This window comes from Tachypleus tridentatus, chromosome 5 (genome assembly GCF_004210375.1).
Source record: "Tachypleus tridentatus isolate NWPU-2018 chromosome 5, ASM421037v1, whole genome shotgun sequence".
In the NCBI taxonomy this organism is placed as follows: domain Eukaryota; kingdom Metazoa; phylum Arthropoda; class Merostomata; order Xiphosura; family Limulidae; genus Tachypleus; species Tachypleus tridentatus.
Genome location: NC_134829.1, coordinates 56,027,434 through 56,046,957, shown reverse-complemented (window position 1 = coordinate 56,046,957; position 19,524 = coordinate 56,027,434). Strand labels below are relative to the sequence as shown.

Below are 19,524 nucleotides of genomic sequence, written 5' to 3'. Positions count from 1 at the left end.
GACTAAACTTCTAACTTTTTATAAACTGTTCATCATATCTAAACTGCCAATTATTCAGTGTAAATCTGTCTATCTTGCACTAACTAGTGCCTATATGTCTTGTTTACTGAGGTCTCAAACTTTCTATAAACTATCCAAGTGATACTATAATGAAACAATACACACTCAAGGTAACAAGAGAATACCAAAGATTCAAGTAACTTGACACCAACAATATTACAAAAGCACAGTACAACAATCAACTTTGTACACGATGTGCAACTCGTTACAGAGTAACATAACAAAATTTGTCACAACCAACACTTAAAACAACCAACCTTGAACACTCCTAGTCATGAAAACTAAACAATCGTTAAATATTAAGTCACAAAATGAATTAAATAATAACTCTTACACTAATCAGTCTTGTATGCCCAATACACACAAATTTCACCATGTTTAAAACACTGAACATTAAGTGAATCATCTATATTCAAAGATGCTAAATACCTGAACCATTTGTAGTCCAACAGTTTTAGAATGCTAAATAGTGCAGAAAAATGGTCACTCTGGCTATTGTCCACCTGTACTGCAAACAGAACATTTTAATGAGATGGCATGTTCAGCAATGTGAACAATTTCAGCACTGTATCTAGAGATAATGTGAAATTATATCACAACAGTAAACAGAAAGGTGACATCATAAAATCATTTTCATTTTAAAACAAATTTAAATATTTAATTTTTCAAACAATTTCAAATTTGCAAGTCTTTCACGTCTAATATGCAAACATATTTTGCTCCTCGCTTTCACTTTACTGTTTTCTGTTGTTGAGGGTAATAATTTTACAGACAAGAAATTTTTATACAACTGTTTTATACTTTGTAAAATTGTGTACATCTTCCATTAAAAACCACAACAGTCTCAAGAATCACATTTACCACAAGAAAGAAACACTAAGTTATTTTAACACAACTGTTTACAGTAATGTGTAATAGAATGATATCTCAAACCTCAATGGTACAGAATTAGTAAAATAAGTCATGAATAATACATTCACATTTGTTCATCAGAAATACAGTACTCAGAAAATCCTGAACATTTTTGAAGTCTAGAATATAGAGGTAACAAAATGTTCTTTCACTCACCACATACAGCATTTTGTCAAAATTGTATGTAGCCTTCCTCTGTATAGCTGCAGCAATATCTCTATGGATAAAACACAAAACTTACTCTTTTCACCCACAAAAGTTTATTTATCAATCAGAAATACCCACAAAGTTGTATTTATAAGGTTTTAGTTTACTATGTTTTACAGTTTTATTTGCCACTTACATTTCACTATACTAGTTTAGTAACAGTGCAGAAGAACGTAACAGTCATACTTACATTTTATCACACTGTAGTAGTAACAATATGGAAGAATCTAATAGTCATATATAATTTCATTACATACCAAATATTGGTTAATTGTTTTCATTAAGTACAGCTCTGGAAGTCTTCATACCTGTGTCCAAATACTTTGGTAGGAAAAATTAAAGTATCTGTATTCAAATTCAGTGACAGTATTAGTATTTTGTGAATATTTAATATTATATGAGCAAATGTTAAATTCTGCACTCATCAAATTTGTAGACTATCATTACCATATTCACAGCTTTATAATTTCTCTTTCAATACAAGTTTCATTCCTGTGGGAAGGTTTGTCATGGGAACAAAGTTTGTAATGAAAGATAACTTAATACTCTTCTGTACAGAAAACAATGTAATATAACATGTCATTTGAAAGATGAAAACCTTAGCTTTTTGATGGTTATAAATAATATATTATTGAACATCAGACAGAACTAATGACAAATTCTTAAAGAGAGGATGTAACAATAGGTGTTTAATTTTATATTTGATGGAAATATAACTAAATAAAATTAAAAGCTACAAAAATTATGCTCTGCCTGAACAATGACAAAATTATAATGAATAACTTACATTAGAGTTCATACTTGTTGGAGGGGTGGCAAATAAATTAGAGGAAAGAAGATGGCTACAAAAGTAAAGTCTAATTTCTCCCACCAGGGAAAATTCAGGATTTTAAAAAAAAGTTGCTTTAAAATTAATAACTTAAAACTTATATACTGTTAAAATAGAAAAGTATTAGTTATGACTTTATGCTATACTAACTGGTATAACATGAGCAAAAAGTTTAAATTTTTAATATATCTTACTTCAAACATTGTGACATGCACAACAAAGGATGCTCATATTGACAGGGTTACGCCAGGTCAATACTGTACAATCACCTTAAATTTTAACCTATTGCATGCTTATTAAGTCACTTGCAAGAATTTGAGATAGCTACTAAACTGCCTTCAGTGGTACACAAATACTTCCAACTGTTAGATCTGGTCACATCAGGGCAACGTATAAATACCGTGAGTGAACTATTTCTACTTTAGGAAAAAAAAAACACTTCTAAGCTTCTGACACAACTGAAGGCAAGCCTTTTTAGTATATTTGTTAATACAAACCATATTCTATGTAAATTTACAGTATAATTTAGGTGAACTAAATTTCTTATGCATATGAAAACTACATTTTTTTATTATCATGTTTTTATTATAAAATATACTCTACATTAGTAATCATAACATTTCATTATACTGTAGCATTAATTAGTATTAATTAATACATAAGTCAACCTAAGTTTAATAATACTTTGATGTAGAAACTTCACTCAGAAAGAAATATATTAATTTATTGTTTTTACACTGCTCCTTTATAAAATTAGAAAATTACCACATAAAAATAAAATGAATATTTGATATTGTTTTAATAAAAATACTCTAAACTATACGTACCTTATAATTTTAAGTATGTTATGAGAAGAAATAGAACTTGCCTACTAAGATAAAGTGTAGATCCATCACTTTTAGCTATTGTAATGTTTTGCTCTTGTCCAGTAGCCAATTTCAATTTTAGAACTTTTGCACCATTCCTGTGGTTAGAAAAGTCATATTCATTACAAATATTCATACTGTAGTTTTAGTAATATTGTTTACATAATTTTAACACCTTGTTCATTGTAGGTTAGAAAAGTCATATTCATTACAAATATTCATACTGTAGTTTTAGTAATATTGTTTACATAATTTTAACACCTTGTTCATTGTAGGTTAGAAAAGTCATACTCATTACAAATATTCATACTGTAGTTTCAGTAATATTGTTTACATAATTTTAACACCTTGTTCATTGTAGGTTAGAAAAGTCATATTCATTACAAATATTCATACTGTAGTTTTAGTAATATTGTTTACATAATTTTAACACCTTGTTCATTGTAGGTTAGAAAAGTCATACTCATTACAAATATTCATACTGTAGTTTCAGTAATATTGTTTACATAATTTTAACACCTTGTTCATTGTAGGTTAGAAAAGTCATACTCATTACAAATATTCATACTGTAGTTTTAGTAATATTGTTTACATAATTTTAACACCTTGTTCATTGTAGGTTAGAAAAGTCATACTCATTACAAATATTCATACTGTAGTTTCAGTAATATTGTTTACATAATTTTAACACCTTGTTCATTGTAGGTTAGAAAAGTCATACTCATTACAAATATTCATACTGTAGTTTTAGTAATATTGTTTACATAATTTTAACACCTTGTTCATTGTAGATTAGAAAAGTCATACTCATTACAAATATTCATACTGTAGTTTCAGTAATATTGTTTACATAATTTTAACACCTTGTTCATTGTAGGTTAGAAAAGTCATACTCATTACAAATATTCATACTGTAGTTTCAGTAATATTGTTTACATAATTTTAACACCTTGTTCATTGTAGGTTAGAAAAGTCATATTCATTACAAATATTCATACTGTAGTTTTAGTAATATTGTTTACATAATTTTAACACGTTGTTCATTGTAGGTTAGAAAAGTCATACTCATTACAAATATTCATACTGTAGTTTTAGTAATATTGTTTACATAATTTTAACACCTTGTTCATTGTAGGTTAGAAAAGTCATATTCATTACAAATATTCATACTGTAGTTTTAGTAATATTGTTTACATAATTTTAACACCTTGTTCATTGTAGTTACACTGCTTACTGGTGAAGCAACATGTTTTGAATACATTAGTTACTCAATAATCAAACACTGAGTGCATATATAGATATAATGTTCTATAAAGAAAGTTTAAAAACAAGAAACACAACAGAAGATTAATACACCTGTTATGTTTAATGTTGCTAAAAACACTTCTGTTGTAAATGAAGCAGTAAAACTGTGTGCAAGAACACATGCAATGTCTAGAGTACAACGATAAATATTAAAAATTAAAGTACTCTTTCAATATGACTTATGATTACATAAGTATTAGGAAGTTCACATGTATTTTAATACAAGCTTTTCTTCACAATAAGTACAACCATGATTTAGTTTAGAGATTCCTAAACTCAGATATGTAACAAGTTTCTAAACGTAGATATGTAACAAGTTTCTAGACGTAGATATGTAACAAGTTTCTAGACGTAGATATGTAACAAGTTTCTAAACATAGATATGTAACAAGTTTATAAACGTAGATATGTAACAAGCTTGTAAACGTAGATATGTAACAAGTTTCTAGACTTAGATATGTAACAAGTTTCTAGACTTAGATATGTAACAAGTTTCTAGACTTAGATATGTAACAAGTTTCTAAACGTAGATATGTAACAAGTTTCTCACGTAGATATGCAACAAGTTTCTCACGTAGATATGTAACAAGTTTCTAAACATAGATATGTAACAATTTCCTACGTACACATGTAACAAGTTTCTAAACGTAGATATGTAACAAGTTTCTAAACGTAGATATGTAACAAGTTTCTAAACGTAGATATGTAACAAGTTTCTCAATGTGATATGTAACAAGTTTCTAAACATAGATATGTAACAAGTTTCTAAACATAGATATGTAACAAGTTTCTAAGCGTAGATATGTAACAAGTTTCTAGACGTGAGATATGTAACAAGTTTCTCAATGAGATATGCAACAAGTTTCTCACGTGATATGTAACAAGTTTCTAAACATAGATATGTAACAATTTCCCTACGTACACATGTAACAAGTTTCTAAACGTAGATATGTAACAAGTTTCTAAACGTAGATATGTAACAAGTTTCTAAACGTAGATATGTAACAAGTTTCTAAACGTAGATATGTAACAAGTTTCTAAACGTAGATATGTAACAAGTTTCTCACGTAGATATGTAACAAGTTTCTAAACATAGATATGTAACAAGTTTCTAAACATAGATATGTAACAAGTTTCTAAACGTAGATATGTAACAAGTTTCTAGACGTAGATATGTAACAAGTTTTTAAACGTAGATATGTAACAAGTTTCTCAAGTAGATATGCAACAAGTTTCTCACGTAGATATGTAACAAGTTTCTAAACATAGATATGTAACAATTTCCTACGTACACATGTAACAAGTTTCTAAACGTAGATATGTAACAAGTTTCTAAACGTAGATATGTAACAAGTTTCTAAACGTAGATATGTAACAAGTTTCTAAACGTAGATATGTAACAAGTTTCTCACGTAGATATGTAACAAGTTTCTAAACATAGATATGTAACAAGTTTCTAAACATAGATATGTAACAAGTTTCTAAACGTAGATATGTAACAAGTTTCTAGACGTAGATATGTAACAAGTTTCTCACGTAGATATGCAACAAGTTTCTCACGTAGATATGTAACAAGTTTCTAAACATAGATATGTAACAATTTCCTACGTACACATGTAACAAGTTTCTAAACGTAGATATGTAACAAGTTTCTAAACATAGATATGTAACAAGTTTCTAAACATAGATATGTAACAAGTTTCTAAACGTAGATATGTAACAAGTTTCTAAACGTAGATATGTAACAAGTTTCTAAACGTAGATATGTAACAAGTTTCTCACGTAGATATGTAACAAGTTTCTAAACATAGATATGTAACAAGTTTCTAAACATAGATATGTAACAAGTTTCTAAACATAGATATGTAACAAGTTTCTAAACGTAGATATGTAACAAGTTTCTAAACGTAGATATGTAACAAGTTTCTAAACATAGATATGTAACAAGTTTCTAAACGTAGATATGTAACAAGTTTCTAAATGTAGATATGTAACAAGTTTCTAAACATAGATATGTAACAAGTTTCTAGACTTAGATATGTAACAAGTTTCTAAACATAGATATGTAACAAGTTTCTAAATGTAGATATGTAACAAGTTTCTAAACGTAGATATGTAACAAGTTTCTAAATGTAGATATGTAACAAGTTTCTAAACATAGATATGTAACAAGTTTCTAAATGTAGATATGTAACAAGTTTCTAAATGTAGATATGTAACAAGTTTCTAAACGTAGATATGTAACAAGTTTCTAAACGTAGATATGTAACAAGTTTCTAAATGTAGATATGTAACAAGTTTCTAAACGTAGATATGTAACAAGTTTCTAAACGTAGATATGTAACAAGTTTCTAAATGTAGATATGTAACAAGTTTCTAAACGTAGATATGTAACAAGTTTCTAAATGTAGATATGTAACAAGTTTCTAAACATAGATATGTAACAAGTTTCTTACGTACTTGTCTATTGATAAATACCCATTTTCTTCCATTTTATCCAAGACATTTTTTGCCGCTTTGCTGTACATTGATTCTGATTCATATTTGTCAAACTTCACTCCAAGTCTCTGGTAAAAAGTGTGAATATAGAAAACAATGTATCACTTGAGACTCAACATGTTTATTTAAACTTAGAAACCCTTTCCCATATGTTCTGGCTTGAAAAAAACAACAACAGTATTACTATTTCTTCTTTCCTAAGGATGTTTCACTTAACATTTATTCTTCAATTTATTGTAGGTTTTCATTTTTGAGCATTTATTTGCATATATGAAAACATGGATACAAAAATTAAATTATGAAATATGAATTTTTAGATTCGTTTCTTAACTTAAAACTTATATAATTAAAAATTAACAACAGCTGGAATTGTTTAAATACAGTAATCAAAGTCTCATCCAATATGTTTTGGGATATAAGTTTTATTCTGTTCTTCTTGTTTCACTAGAATGGGTTTGTATGTTATTCTACTTTCTAGTCATAAATTCATGTCCATACTCACCAGTAAATAAAAAAATTGATTGATGGATAAAACACAAAGAATGAAAGATTACCTCTGTATTTGAGTACAAACTGAAACCAAAAACAAGAAAATCATAGTGTTTCCTCTCTATACATAACATATAAACAGCAATTCATTACTTTAACTACTTTTATAAACCTACAATATCTATTTCAGTTAACTTGAGTTTTGGAATCATTAATTCCTTAGTTACTAGTTGGGAATCCCACTAAATGTTATAGAATTATCACTAAGAAATAACGAAGCATTTTATAATCCAAACATATTGAAACTTATTTTAATATACCTCACTAGCAATGTTATAGAAACAAAAATCCATAGAGTTTTCAAAAATAATTAAAGTATTAATATGTTTTTATTGTTTGTTATGCTTTGGTGCTACAAAACCCAATATTACTTTGGTGCTCAGTCTAGACATGTGAAATCTTCCAACTGTACTACAATACCAGCTAGACAAACGTTTCCAATTTTTCATAAATTTTATTTCATTCTCTATACAAATTCTGTAAGCTAGTAATACCTTTTGATCAAAAGGAAACTAATATTTGTGTTATGACAAAAATTACACTTCACCAACATAATCCAGTTCGCTTTGTAACAGTTACCGTTAACGAATTTGTCAGTATCAATTACATCCCAACCACTAATTTGTCTGGTGTATCCTAACCGACCTGAAGAATGCTATTACTGAGTTAAAGGCCTTTAGCTTGCACTGGATACAGCAGATCTAGTGTGGCTGAAATACGATTATACTTTACTTTCACTTGGAAGTTATTATTAATGAGAACTATACAAGTCAAAATTAAGAAAGTTATTTGTGTATGAACAAATAAGGTTCTACATAACAAACAAACTAGAATATAAAACTGACACAGAAACTACAACTAATTACACTGAAATATTAACTACCTCTGTCTTTGAGTATATGGTAACTATAGTATTATAAAGAAAACTTATGTTAGAACACACTTTAATTCCATAATATTTAAATTATTTAAAAATAGATAACATTAAAACAATGTTTCAGTAATGTATAAACTGGGTTGCAGACTACACATTGCACAAGTTTTTATATACAAGTTCTTCAGTTTATTTGTTACATTTGTTTTTTGTTCTCTTTTAAACATTAAGTTTGTGCTATAGTAAATGTTTTTACAAGAGTTTCTTAGAGGAAACAATAACTTTCTTGACAACGAGAAACCTGAGAAATGTTCGGCAATAGTCAGTTATGAGCTCTCTCTTTGTTAACCTGAAGATGACCTAGGAAGGTTGAAATGCTGTTCTGTTTGTACCTATACCAACCATTCTGAGAAAGAAGAACTTTATATATGCACCAATAACCTCAGCTGATTACAAACTGTTACAGATCTATCCTGAGAAGAATGTTACACTTCGATACAGCTAAAGTTTTAAAAGATTCAAAAGAATCGAGTCAAATGTGTCAGAAAAAAAACTCGTATATTTTAAGGAAATGTTTAAAATTTGGAGACATATTTACAGTCTTTTCAAAACAATTAAATGAAAACACGCTAGATAAATGAGAAGAAAGTAGTTTTCAATTTGTGTTTTAAGAAAACACAGTTTATCACAAATGTTATTCCCACTGATGCAGCTTTTTGTTACTGCCACTAGGTAAGGCATTAGCACTAGATTAATCTTTTCTGTTAATGTCACAGAGATAGTGGTATACAATCAATTCCAACAAGACTTCTTGATTTGGTTATTAAACTGTTAAAACTAAAGCAATAAAGAAATTATCAAATTTTAGACACTTACGTTGTACACCTTATTGTACTCTTCTATACTCAAGTCTCTGAATTTCTTCCAATATGTCAGTATAGCTTTGTTACCTGTAATCAAAATAAGTAAATTTGTCATAACCCATACATTTCACATTTGCCAAAAATGATCGCAATGAAAGAAACCTAACACACAGTTTAGTACTTATTTCTAGCGTACTGTAGCTCTTACAAGGACGTTTTAAGGTGTTTGTTACTGTTCATAGTTACCTATTTTTAGATGAAAGATATATCAAAAATTAATGTGTTAAAATAAATGTTCATTAATGTTTTATAAATAAACTAGAGTGTATGTTCTCACTAGTTAACTGAATATTACCTATACATTTTTATATCCCTTTCTAATAAAGTTTCTACATTATAACATAAGCTACTTGGTCCTTCAGTTTAAGTATTGTACAGAACTGGAAAATACAGTCACAGTTTACTACAACATACAAGGTGTTTGGAAAGTCACTGTGCACTTATATATTTATTAACAGGCATGTTTCAATATAGAATACAGGAGGTAAATATGAATAACAATTATAAACAATGTTGAAAGTGACCTCCGTTGGTATCAATACAGGCTTGGATCCTTCTTATTTTGTTTCTAAACACTGCTATTAGTTGCTGGCTTGAAATAGACTGAATAGACATATGGTTACAAAACTGCACAGTGACTTTCTGAACACCCTGTATTTACTTTCTCCATTATAAATTAAAATATCAAAAATTTAACCTGGCTAGAACATGAACTTCATTATGGCACCTGTGATGTCATAAAATATTGCTACAAAAGTCCATGTTCATGTGAATGTCCAGTACCTGGTTTTTGCTGGTTAGTTAAATAGCTGAAGTGTACACAAACAAAAGAAATACTGGGTGCTCTAACTTTAACAGATAATTCATAAGGCACTGCTTTCAACACAGTACTTTATGTATGAATAGAGTATGCTATCATGTTGTTTTAGTAACACATATGATAGCCAATGACTGAAATAGTTAATATATTATTGTTGTACAGTTGTTTATATATGTAATATAATCTAACAATTAATAACTACCAGGCATGTAGATAGTTGAGTATTTTACCATAATAAAAAATATATATTTATGTTAATGTAAGTCTAGCTCCCTATGTATTGTTGGAACAAAATCATTTGTGGATTTTATGTTCAAACTATATTTCGTGCAAAATTTTTTCTTATTTAGTCTCAGTTTTTTAACACACATTTTTAGCATTAAACATTTTCTGAAATAAAGAATGTCCTCAGACCCCCATCCTGTCTTATCATAGCATTAGACATGCCTTTACTTAATCCTGGGGACTTTAATGGACATCATCCCTCTGTGGCCTCCAATCACAGCCTTTCTGTTTTCAATACTGGTTCTTCCACTTATTTTCCACACCTAGTCAGAACCACCCTTCCAAACATTCTGTGTATGAAGTAAAGAACCACCTTTCACTATTATTCTGCAAGGTGGCCCATAAATTTAATTTTCATCTGTGACCTAATAGGGTTTTCACACCTCCTAACCTGGAGGTTATGTTATATATTTCCTTTCCAAAATGTTTGTGCTGTTAAAATAATGTGAAATAAACTATTCACGAGTTTTCAGGTATTAAAGAATAAGGTTTTGTAACTATTTCCTTTGACAAACTCTTTGTTGCATAAAGTGTTAAGGTGTATCAGGGATATATTCATTCAAAGGTATTTTAACATACTTAACCAACATTTTGAACAACTGAATGTTTTCCATTGTACTGATTCAATGAATGTTTTCCTTGTACTGATTCAATGAATGTTTTCCATTGTACTGATTCAATGAATGTTTTCCATTGTACTGATTCAATGAATGTTTTCCATTGTACTGATTCAATGAATGTACATAGTCATGAACAAGCTCCCTGCTAGTAAAGCGGAAGTCTACGAATTTACAACGCTAAAATCGGGGGTTTGATTCCCCTTCAGTGGGCTCAGCAGATAGCCTGATGTGGCTTTGGTATAAGGAAAACAAACAAACAATTCATTGAGAACATTTACAAAACCCACTAAACGTTTTGTACACAAGGTGGTATCTTTCACAAATCTCTGCTCTACTAAGAGCTATGGAATTTCCTGCACCCCTTCTTTTACCTAAATGTGTTGCTCCCACCTGTGATGTAATCATCATAATGATTACTGCAGAACTAAAATACAGTCACCATAATCCCTATGAGCAACAGCACATGATCACAGACTCATCCTGATGAGCCAAATGAAGCACATCATAAGTAGGGAGGATGGGAGATGGTGCAGGCAGATGAGTAACTTCAGAAATGCCCCTTACCTCCTCTCACCAATAACTAGAACATTACATTGAAGATGGTGAATGGTGATCAACTAAAGAGATGAGCTCCTTTTTGAAATCATGAGGAGAAAGCCCAATAGGTGCATGAGACCTGAAGTCATCTAGTGAAGCAACAACCAGTGGGAGACCACATCCATTTGCCTGGTTTACTATTACTGATTTATGCATTCACAGTTTCTATAACAGTAAGAGAAGAGCAAAAGTAATAAGGAAAATTCAGTACCAGTGGTAAAGTGTCACCAAAATGGACAGAACATTAGTTTGCATGGTTATGGTCTTAAACTACTTTCTCTTGAGGAACTACCTCATGATAGATACTGAACAAGGGACTGAGGGAGCAGAGAACAACGTTTCGACATCCCTGAAGATGACTTAGGAAGGTCACAATGTTCTCTGCATGTGTTAATACTCATACAAGCCATTCTGAAATACATTTTTATTTCAAGTGTGTTCCTCGTCATCAAGGAGTCTCGTGGTTTAATGTTTTCTGTTCTGCCCTGCTCAGTGTGATTCCCTGTAAGGATCAAACATAAGAAATGTACTGGTTAGTACCTTACATCATGTTCAACCTGGAGCATATTGCCTCTTCCTATGTTTGTATGGTCATGTTATGTTGGAATGTGCACAGACATAATGGTATACATATGGAGATGACTTGAAATGTGTGAAGAAAACAGAAATCACTGAAAAATTCATAGACAAAACTCACAATGGTATAGATTTACAACAGACTGGAGAACAGCATCTGAAGGGAAGTGAAAATGAAGGCACATGAAACCACTCAATAATGTAAGTCAGGGTGGTCTAACTTCTTAAGCATTGCAGGCCAAAAATAATATTAACCTAGTTTTACAGACCAAACATACTATTCTCAATAAGATTATATAATTGTAAAACTATTTTGTGAAGGACCTGAAGGTCTTAAAAACCATCTTACAGGCGATATGTGGCTCATGAGCCCATAGATGAACCACTCTGAGGTAAGTAATAGGAGATGACAAGTTAGGTGTAGTCCACTTGTCTCTCATAAGGACCAATGACACAACAAATCTGGAGGGAGGAGACATGAGAGAGCATATGGTCAGATGCACCCTTGAGAAAAATATCCAAGACTGATGAGCTGGTAAAACCAACCAGTGAATGTTAGTTAGCAAACTTTTATGTACATCAAATTCTATGTGGCATTAAATATGTCACTAACTGTAGATAACTACATGAGGATTTTTGCCTGTTGACTCTTTCTTTTATTTTTTGGTAGGAACGTTTTCAAAAACCCTAAAGTAATAATTGTTATATCAGAAACTTACTATGAAACCAAGAAACTCAAAGAACAAAGATTTACATTAATTACAGTGGATCTACATGACCTCAAACAATATTATTCTCATTAATTATTGGAAACTATCCCTTACATTACATGCTCTGTATAATTTACACTACTTCGTCTACACATTTGCACATGTTAAGTATTTACACTATAACTTTTGACACAACATGTGTATCTTCACAAAATTTGGTAAACATTTAGTAAAGATTAAAAGTATTTTGTATACAAAAAATCAGATTTTTTAATGAAATATTTTTACTTAAGATCTGTTTGTGAAAATAGAGTCTGTTTCATTACTAGTCTGAGTGCAAAGTGATTTCATGTTACGTTTAAAACAATTAATCTTCATACCCAAAATCTCAAGTATTATTTGTGTAATCTCTAAAATCTCTTAAATACATTTCAAATGTTTGTTTTTAGTAAGACTTTGTGTTATTTTCTATACTCTAACTATGTGGGGTCTGTCACTTGACCAACGTCGTAAACATCACAAAAATTAAGAAATAAATATGCTTTTTTCATGATAGAATGACTAAATATTATAACACAAAAATACAAATGTCTAGTTGAAGTAGCTTAAGTCTCATAACATTATATATTTATTATATTGACCTTTCAGTCATTCCCAGCTAACATTACACAACTCGCAGGGCACGTGCACTCATATCACATATCCAGTAATATAAAACTGACTTTTAGTCTTCCCTGTCTTGGCTGAATTTTAGTGAACTAGTATTTTGTAATATACAGTTACATTTCAATTATCATATATTATATATATGTATACAGATTGTTACTATTTACAAATAAATGATTAAATATATTTTTCTTAAAATATAGAACAATACATCAAGAAGTAAAACAAACAGTTATCTCCTGTCACTATGACTTTTGTTGTCAGTTGCTACTGGACATAGGGTGCTAAGCCTTTTCAAATTTCTCATATGGAGGATATCAAACAAATTGTTTTTTCAGGTTTTATATATAGACACACACACACACAGTTGAATAATCAAAAAATCATAAGTAACTATACTGATACCACAGACTTCCACTATGATATATTAACCTTAGTATTTAAGATGTAGTGTGATTTGTAACAAAATGAAACTTTGAGCAGACTAAAGACACAACCTACCTCCTTGAAATCTTGGATCGAAATAACGTGGTAGCTTTTTCACAGCTTAAAATGGCTGAGAAAACAAATCTGGGGACATTCTGAACTGCTGATTGGTTATTCATATCATATTGTAGTAAGAGTGTATAGGGGACCATTTATAAAAATGGAAAGAGGTGAACAGGGCTACTGTGTTTGATTCAGTTGATAAGCCATATCTTAACAAAATAAAGATATGAGGTCCATATTCTAGCTTGTCAACATTGGCAATTTGAGTTCCTAATTTGTACAAGACTATAGACTTAGTATTTTGACATTACAAACATCTAATTTTAAACAGTGCTGCATTAAACATACTATGTGACTCACTAAAATCTATATTAGAATGTGTTATTTTGATATTTACTTTAAATTAAGAATTTAACTCGTATATAATATTAAAGTTTGAATTACAATCTACCACTTGATTCCAAACTTACTGACGTAAATTCAAAAAACAGCGATTCAATAAACTTTTGAATGCAAGTCAACAAATGTGATGGCATGGCCTCTGATCTGTAAACTCATCATGAAAATGGTTAATAAAGTTTGGGTTCTGTATTACCCCACTAAAAATATCATCCAAGTAGTAAAGGGTTGAATAATAAAGTTAATATAAAGTTATATCATAGGTAGAATAGTGAGAGACATGTAATACTGGTCTAATAATATATCCACTTATAACACAATGTCAATCCTGCTCAACTAAAAGGCAAATATGAGTGAACATATCAGGTACAAGTATCTTATAGTAGGTGTATGATTTTCACAGAGCTATACATAAAAGCATGAAACCATGTCATAAGAACACACCATAAAGACATATAATTACTGATAACACACCATACAAACATGTATAATTCATAAGAACATGTTATAAGGACATATAATTCATAAGAACATATTACAAAGACATATAATTCATAAGAACATGTTATAAAGACATATAATTCATAAGAACATGTTATAAAGACATATAATTCATAAGAACATGTTATAAAGACATATAATTCCCAAGAACACACCATACAAACATGTATAATTCATAATAACACACCATACATACTTGCATAATTTTACAAGTCATGAAATCTCTAAATTATGTCATATTTAAACACTTGACTTAACCTACTTATTAATTTAAAGAACCCATATGTAACCTATAACAAAACAAGTACTAGTTAATACCACTATTTTACATTTTAAAGATATCAGTAAAAGACAATGCTTAATAACTGATAGAAATTGTGACCAGATTTTGTCTCAACTTAAAGACGACTGATTTAACAATGTGGTTTATGTTACATCCAATTTTACATTTCCAATGTGAATGTTAATGCTAGGATGCAACTAAACAGTTATCTCGCATGACAAAACTCACCATTCTCCATTTGAGAAAACAGGTGCTTTGCATGATCCAGAAAGGAAGAATTTTTCTCAGCCTCCTTGTTAGCCATCACATAAACCTGTAGAATATTAATGGTATCTTAAATATATATTTTTCCAATAGGTAGCATGACATAAGTAAAAATATGATGATTTTCCAGTTTTACTATTCATCAAGTCCTCGTAATGACAAACTTCTGATGGGCTGGTAAAATTTAGTTTGTGTGTTGATTTTACATACACCTACTTGTGAACTATTTGCATTAGCTGTCCCTAAACTAAAAGGTATTGAACTAGAGGAACCAAAAAGTGGGATTGACAATTACATTATAATACCCCATAGCCAAAAGCATCTTTAGTACCTGAATTTGAGCTCACAACTTGCAGAGTGTGAGTTGAGCATCCTGATAACCAGGATGAGCTGGCCAAGAAACAGTCTAAATGCCCCAACAATCAGGCCACACAAAGTGATGCTGTTAAAATAACATAATTTAAAATAATATTGCAAGAAATCAGTGATTTGACTTTTGAGAAATGGATAATTAGATTATCGTGAAAGGGTTAACTTTAATTAACTCAGAAAAAAAAAATGTTTGGACATTTTTAAATAGATGCTATCATTAAATGGCAATAAGACTGGGATAAAATAGTTTAATTATAAAAATGCTGAGGTTCAATTTACCTTAGAATAAAAACTTGTATTCCTAATGTGAAATAAACATATCTAATTAGTGGATACTATGCTTTGAATATTATTTGAAAATTTTAAACAAAACACTGACAAAATAACATTTTGATAATTCACATTATGCAAAATTAAAAAAAATTTAAGGAATGGTTCTTTACATGTTTTTTTTTAAATTTGGTGCATCAAGTTTGTTTTGTTTTCTGCAACTAAATAAGTGGAAGAACTATTTCAACTACAAAAGAACTAAGACTTAACTGGCAAAAAACCCTAAAATATGGAGTACATTTTTCATAAAGCACTAACCAGGTACCACTGGATTCAAAGTCAAACTGTGATAATCACAGAACCACAACCATCCCAACCCTTTATCTAAGAATGGTTGTTATAGTCATGATTCAACTCTTGTCAAAGTATCCATACCACCTGAATAATTGACAATGAACGTAAGTAAAGATTTATTCTAAGTTTTAGTTTTTATAAACATCAATTATATGTTTTCTAAACCTTATCACCATGTGTTATAAACAAGTTAAGCAATACAACAACTAATATTATAAATAAGTTTCTCTGTGTATACATAACAAAAAGATGACACTAATTGAATTACAATTCACAAATACATACCCTTAGCAAATGATAAAGTGGGTTTTGATGCAAGTCATCTTCAGAACCAAACTGTTGGTAGCCAGCAAATAACAAACCTGAAAAAATATACAAACATTATTCTTCTAATGTCTGTTTAGTTTTTTAGAGAATTTCTGTAAGTTTTAAAATGTTTGTAATTAGAAAAATCCTTAAGACTAAATAAATCAGAGTTCTCTGCCATTAAAGAAAAATAATATCTGACTGTAACTAACCTTAAAGTGTTTTTTAACCAGATGCAAAATGTGACACTTCAGTTTTAACAGCCTCCAATCAACCCTTTTTTCCAATTTTTCTAATTGGATTATCAGTCTTCAGATATGACTAAATGCTTTAAGAACATATTTATATATAAATATACAAATTATATGCATCATGAATATTATATGTACAGTTGATATCAAATGAATGTCACAGCTAGAAAAAATATATGAAACAAACTATTTTGAAACATTTGTTGTCTTTCCTCTGACCCGTTATTTCAAACAAAAGAAATTTAATGGTCATAATTCTCACAAGAGACACAGAAATTCTTGCTTACCACACTGGGTTCCCCAGTCTCCAAGGTAGTTGAGTCGAGTAACATCATGGCCAAGAAACTCGTGGAGATTTCCTATGAAACTGCCAATAATTGTTGACCTCAGGTGGCCTACATGAAAAGCTTTGGCAATATTTGGTGAACTGAAAGTAGAAACTGTATATTTTTATACTCTTGACCGATAACAAATCAGAGTATAAAGATAACAATATTTAACATGAACCTCGTGGCACCAATATTTTAACATAATAAATACATAAATTGTGTTGCATTAGAAATTTAAATAGAATATTTAAAAGACAAAAATATAGAGCTTTGTTTAACTTGTTTCTTTGGTGTGATTTAAGTTTGATATAAAGCTATACAAGGGTTACCTGCTCTATACTAGGGTTACCTACTCCATACTAGGGATTATCTGCTCTACATTAGGGGTTACCTTCTCTACACTAGGGGTTACCTTCTCTACACTAGGGGTTACCTGCTCTACACTAGGGGTTACTTGCTCTACACTAGGGGTTACCTGCTCTACACTAGGGGTTACCTGCTCTATACTAGGGGTTACCTGCTCTAGCCATTCCTAATTTAGCAGTGAAAGACTAAAGAGAAGTTAGCTAGTCATCACCACCAACTCTTGGGCTACTCTTTAACCAACGAATATTAAGGACTGACCATAACATTATAATGACCTCATGGCTAAAAGGGTGGGCATCTTTGATGGGATGGAGATTCAAACTAATAATCTTTGGACTGCAAATTGACCATCCTAACCACCTGGCCATGCCAGACCTTATTTCTTTGTTTTGAGGTATTTGCGGAAAGCTAAACTAGAGGGAAGATTTGTAATTAGCTCTCATCACCAACTGTTGGGAAACTTCTGTAAGATGAGATTTGACTGTCATCCTTATAACACATCTATGACTCCTAAGTGTGCAATGTAACACTTTTATTTTTTTCCTACAAGAGGATCTTTCATTCCCATCTGAAGTTAAAAGCTCCACCTGTCTAGTCACATGTTTATAAATTATTAAAAATTCTTTTAAATTATTACAATCATAAAAATACAATAATTATTTTGAACAAGATTACAGCATGAGAAGGTAAGAGTTAGTTAAGTTGTTCCAACTGTTGATTTTATTGTTCTATAATTGTCAGAGAATATATCTGTAGTAATGTATGTTCAACAATTGTAACTACAATTTGAGCAAGTAACTGTTTATAAATGTTTATTATCTGTGAGTAATAAGTCGTTTATGATTGGTTACCTTTAACTGATTAAATATTTTATAGCTACTGTGGTAATAAGTTGAAAATGGCACATAAAAAGTACAGTTATTATTTAAAAAATCAAAATGACTCACCTATACTCCACAACAACTTTTTGGTATGGTATATAACTTAAAAGAGTGCTCGTTTCCGAGAGTTTCTCCATGTTTCTTGATGACAGTTGAAGCGTGTCCTGAGTAATACGAAAAGGAACATTAATTGTAAAAGTATCATTGATGTCTATCGAAATCAAACTAACTAAATTACTTTAAAATTTATATAAAAATTTAATCAATTGCACTATGTAACAAAATTTTTACTTTTTCTTGTTCCTAGTCAGAAAGTGTTATTTCTCAATTGCTTATGCCTAAAGTAAATGGTAAAGACCTATTTTTCTCTTCAAATTTCGCTTCTGGGATCTGGGAGCATGCTACAAAAACATGATGGGTGACTATGTCTGAGGGCTGATACATGAAAGTGATTTACATTACAGTCACAAATCTCGAACTACTACTCACTTCTAAACATTTTTGTATAACTTTAGTATAAATACATGTAACTCTTGATTCATATGTTGTTTTATTCAGGCCTTACGTAAATGAAAATGTACAAATTTGCCAATTTTTACACAGAAAATACGTTAATTTCTAAATTTCATTATCCAGGTCACAAAAGTAAAGTTTGAAGTGAATAATGGCCATTTTTTGTACTTTTACAACATAAACAATTAAGAAATAACACATACTATCCAGGAACAAAATTTGTGTTAATAGTACAATTAGAGATACAAGTAGCAGTCACATCGACACATTAAAAAAATTATTACCATCCATACCTTTACAAAGGACTTGTAGTCAACAACAAACACCAGATGTTGCTGGTGATCATTTAACTGATTTACACCTGTAATCTCACCAGTTGTATCCTCTGAAAGCTGTGAAAAGAAAACCTTGCTTTCAAAAATACATACTAATTAACTGTTGAAATAAAACAAGTGAAGGTTGTAATAATGACCTTTCACATACTTTATATGTATTTCTTCTAATACATGATTTTACAAGATAGAAGCAATGTCAGAGTTACTTGATGTCTAACATGGCAGTTTATTTCAAAGTTTAAAAAAGAACACAATCAAATTTCATTAAAAACCTGGAATTCAAATTAATTGTAGAAAATTTAAAGAATTAGAA

At 30.1% G+C, this 19,524-nt stretch overlaps 1 protein-coding gene across 1 annotated transcript in view; it reads right to left on the bottom strand.

The window, feature by feature from the left end:
• Positions 1-19,524, bottom strand: part of LOC143250371 (putative arginine--tRNA ligase, mitochondrial) — a 219,331-nt gene that overhangs the window by 14,540 nt on the left and 185,267 nt on the right. Inside the window, exons 2-11 of the mRNA XM_076500815.1 lie at positions 19,170-19,268; positions 18,430-18,527; positions 17,075-17,214; positions 16,516-16,592; positions 15,199-15,283; positions 8,978-9,051; positions 6,640-6,746; positions 2,877-2,972; positions 1,129-1,189; positions 490-563 (exon numbers count right to left, since the gene is read on the bottom strand). Of these exons, the coding sequence (XP_076356930.1) occupies positions 490-563; positions 1,129-1,189; positions 2,877-2,972; positions 6,640-6,746; positions 8,978-9,051; positions 15,199-15,283; positions 16,516-16,592; positions 17,075-17,214; positions 18,430-18,527; positions 19,170-19,268 (911 nt within the window). The remainder of the gene's footprint in view (positions 1-489; positions 564-1,128; positions 1,190-2,876; positions 2,973-6,639; positions 6,747-8,977; positions 9,052-15,198; positions 15,284-16,515; positions 16,593-17,074; positions 17,215-18,429; positions 18,528-19,169; positions 19,269-19,524) is intronic.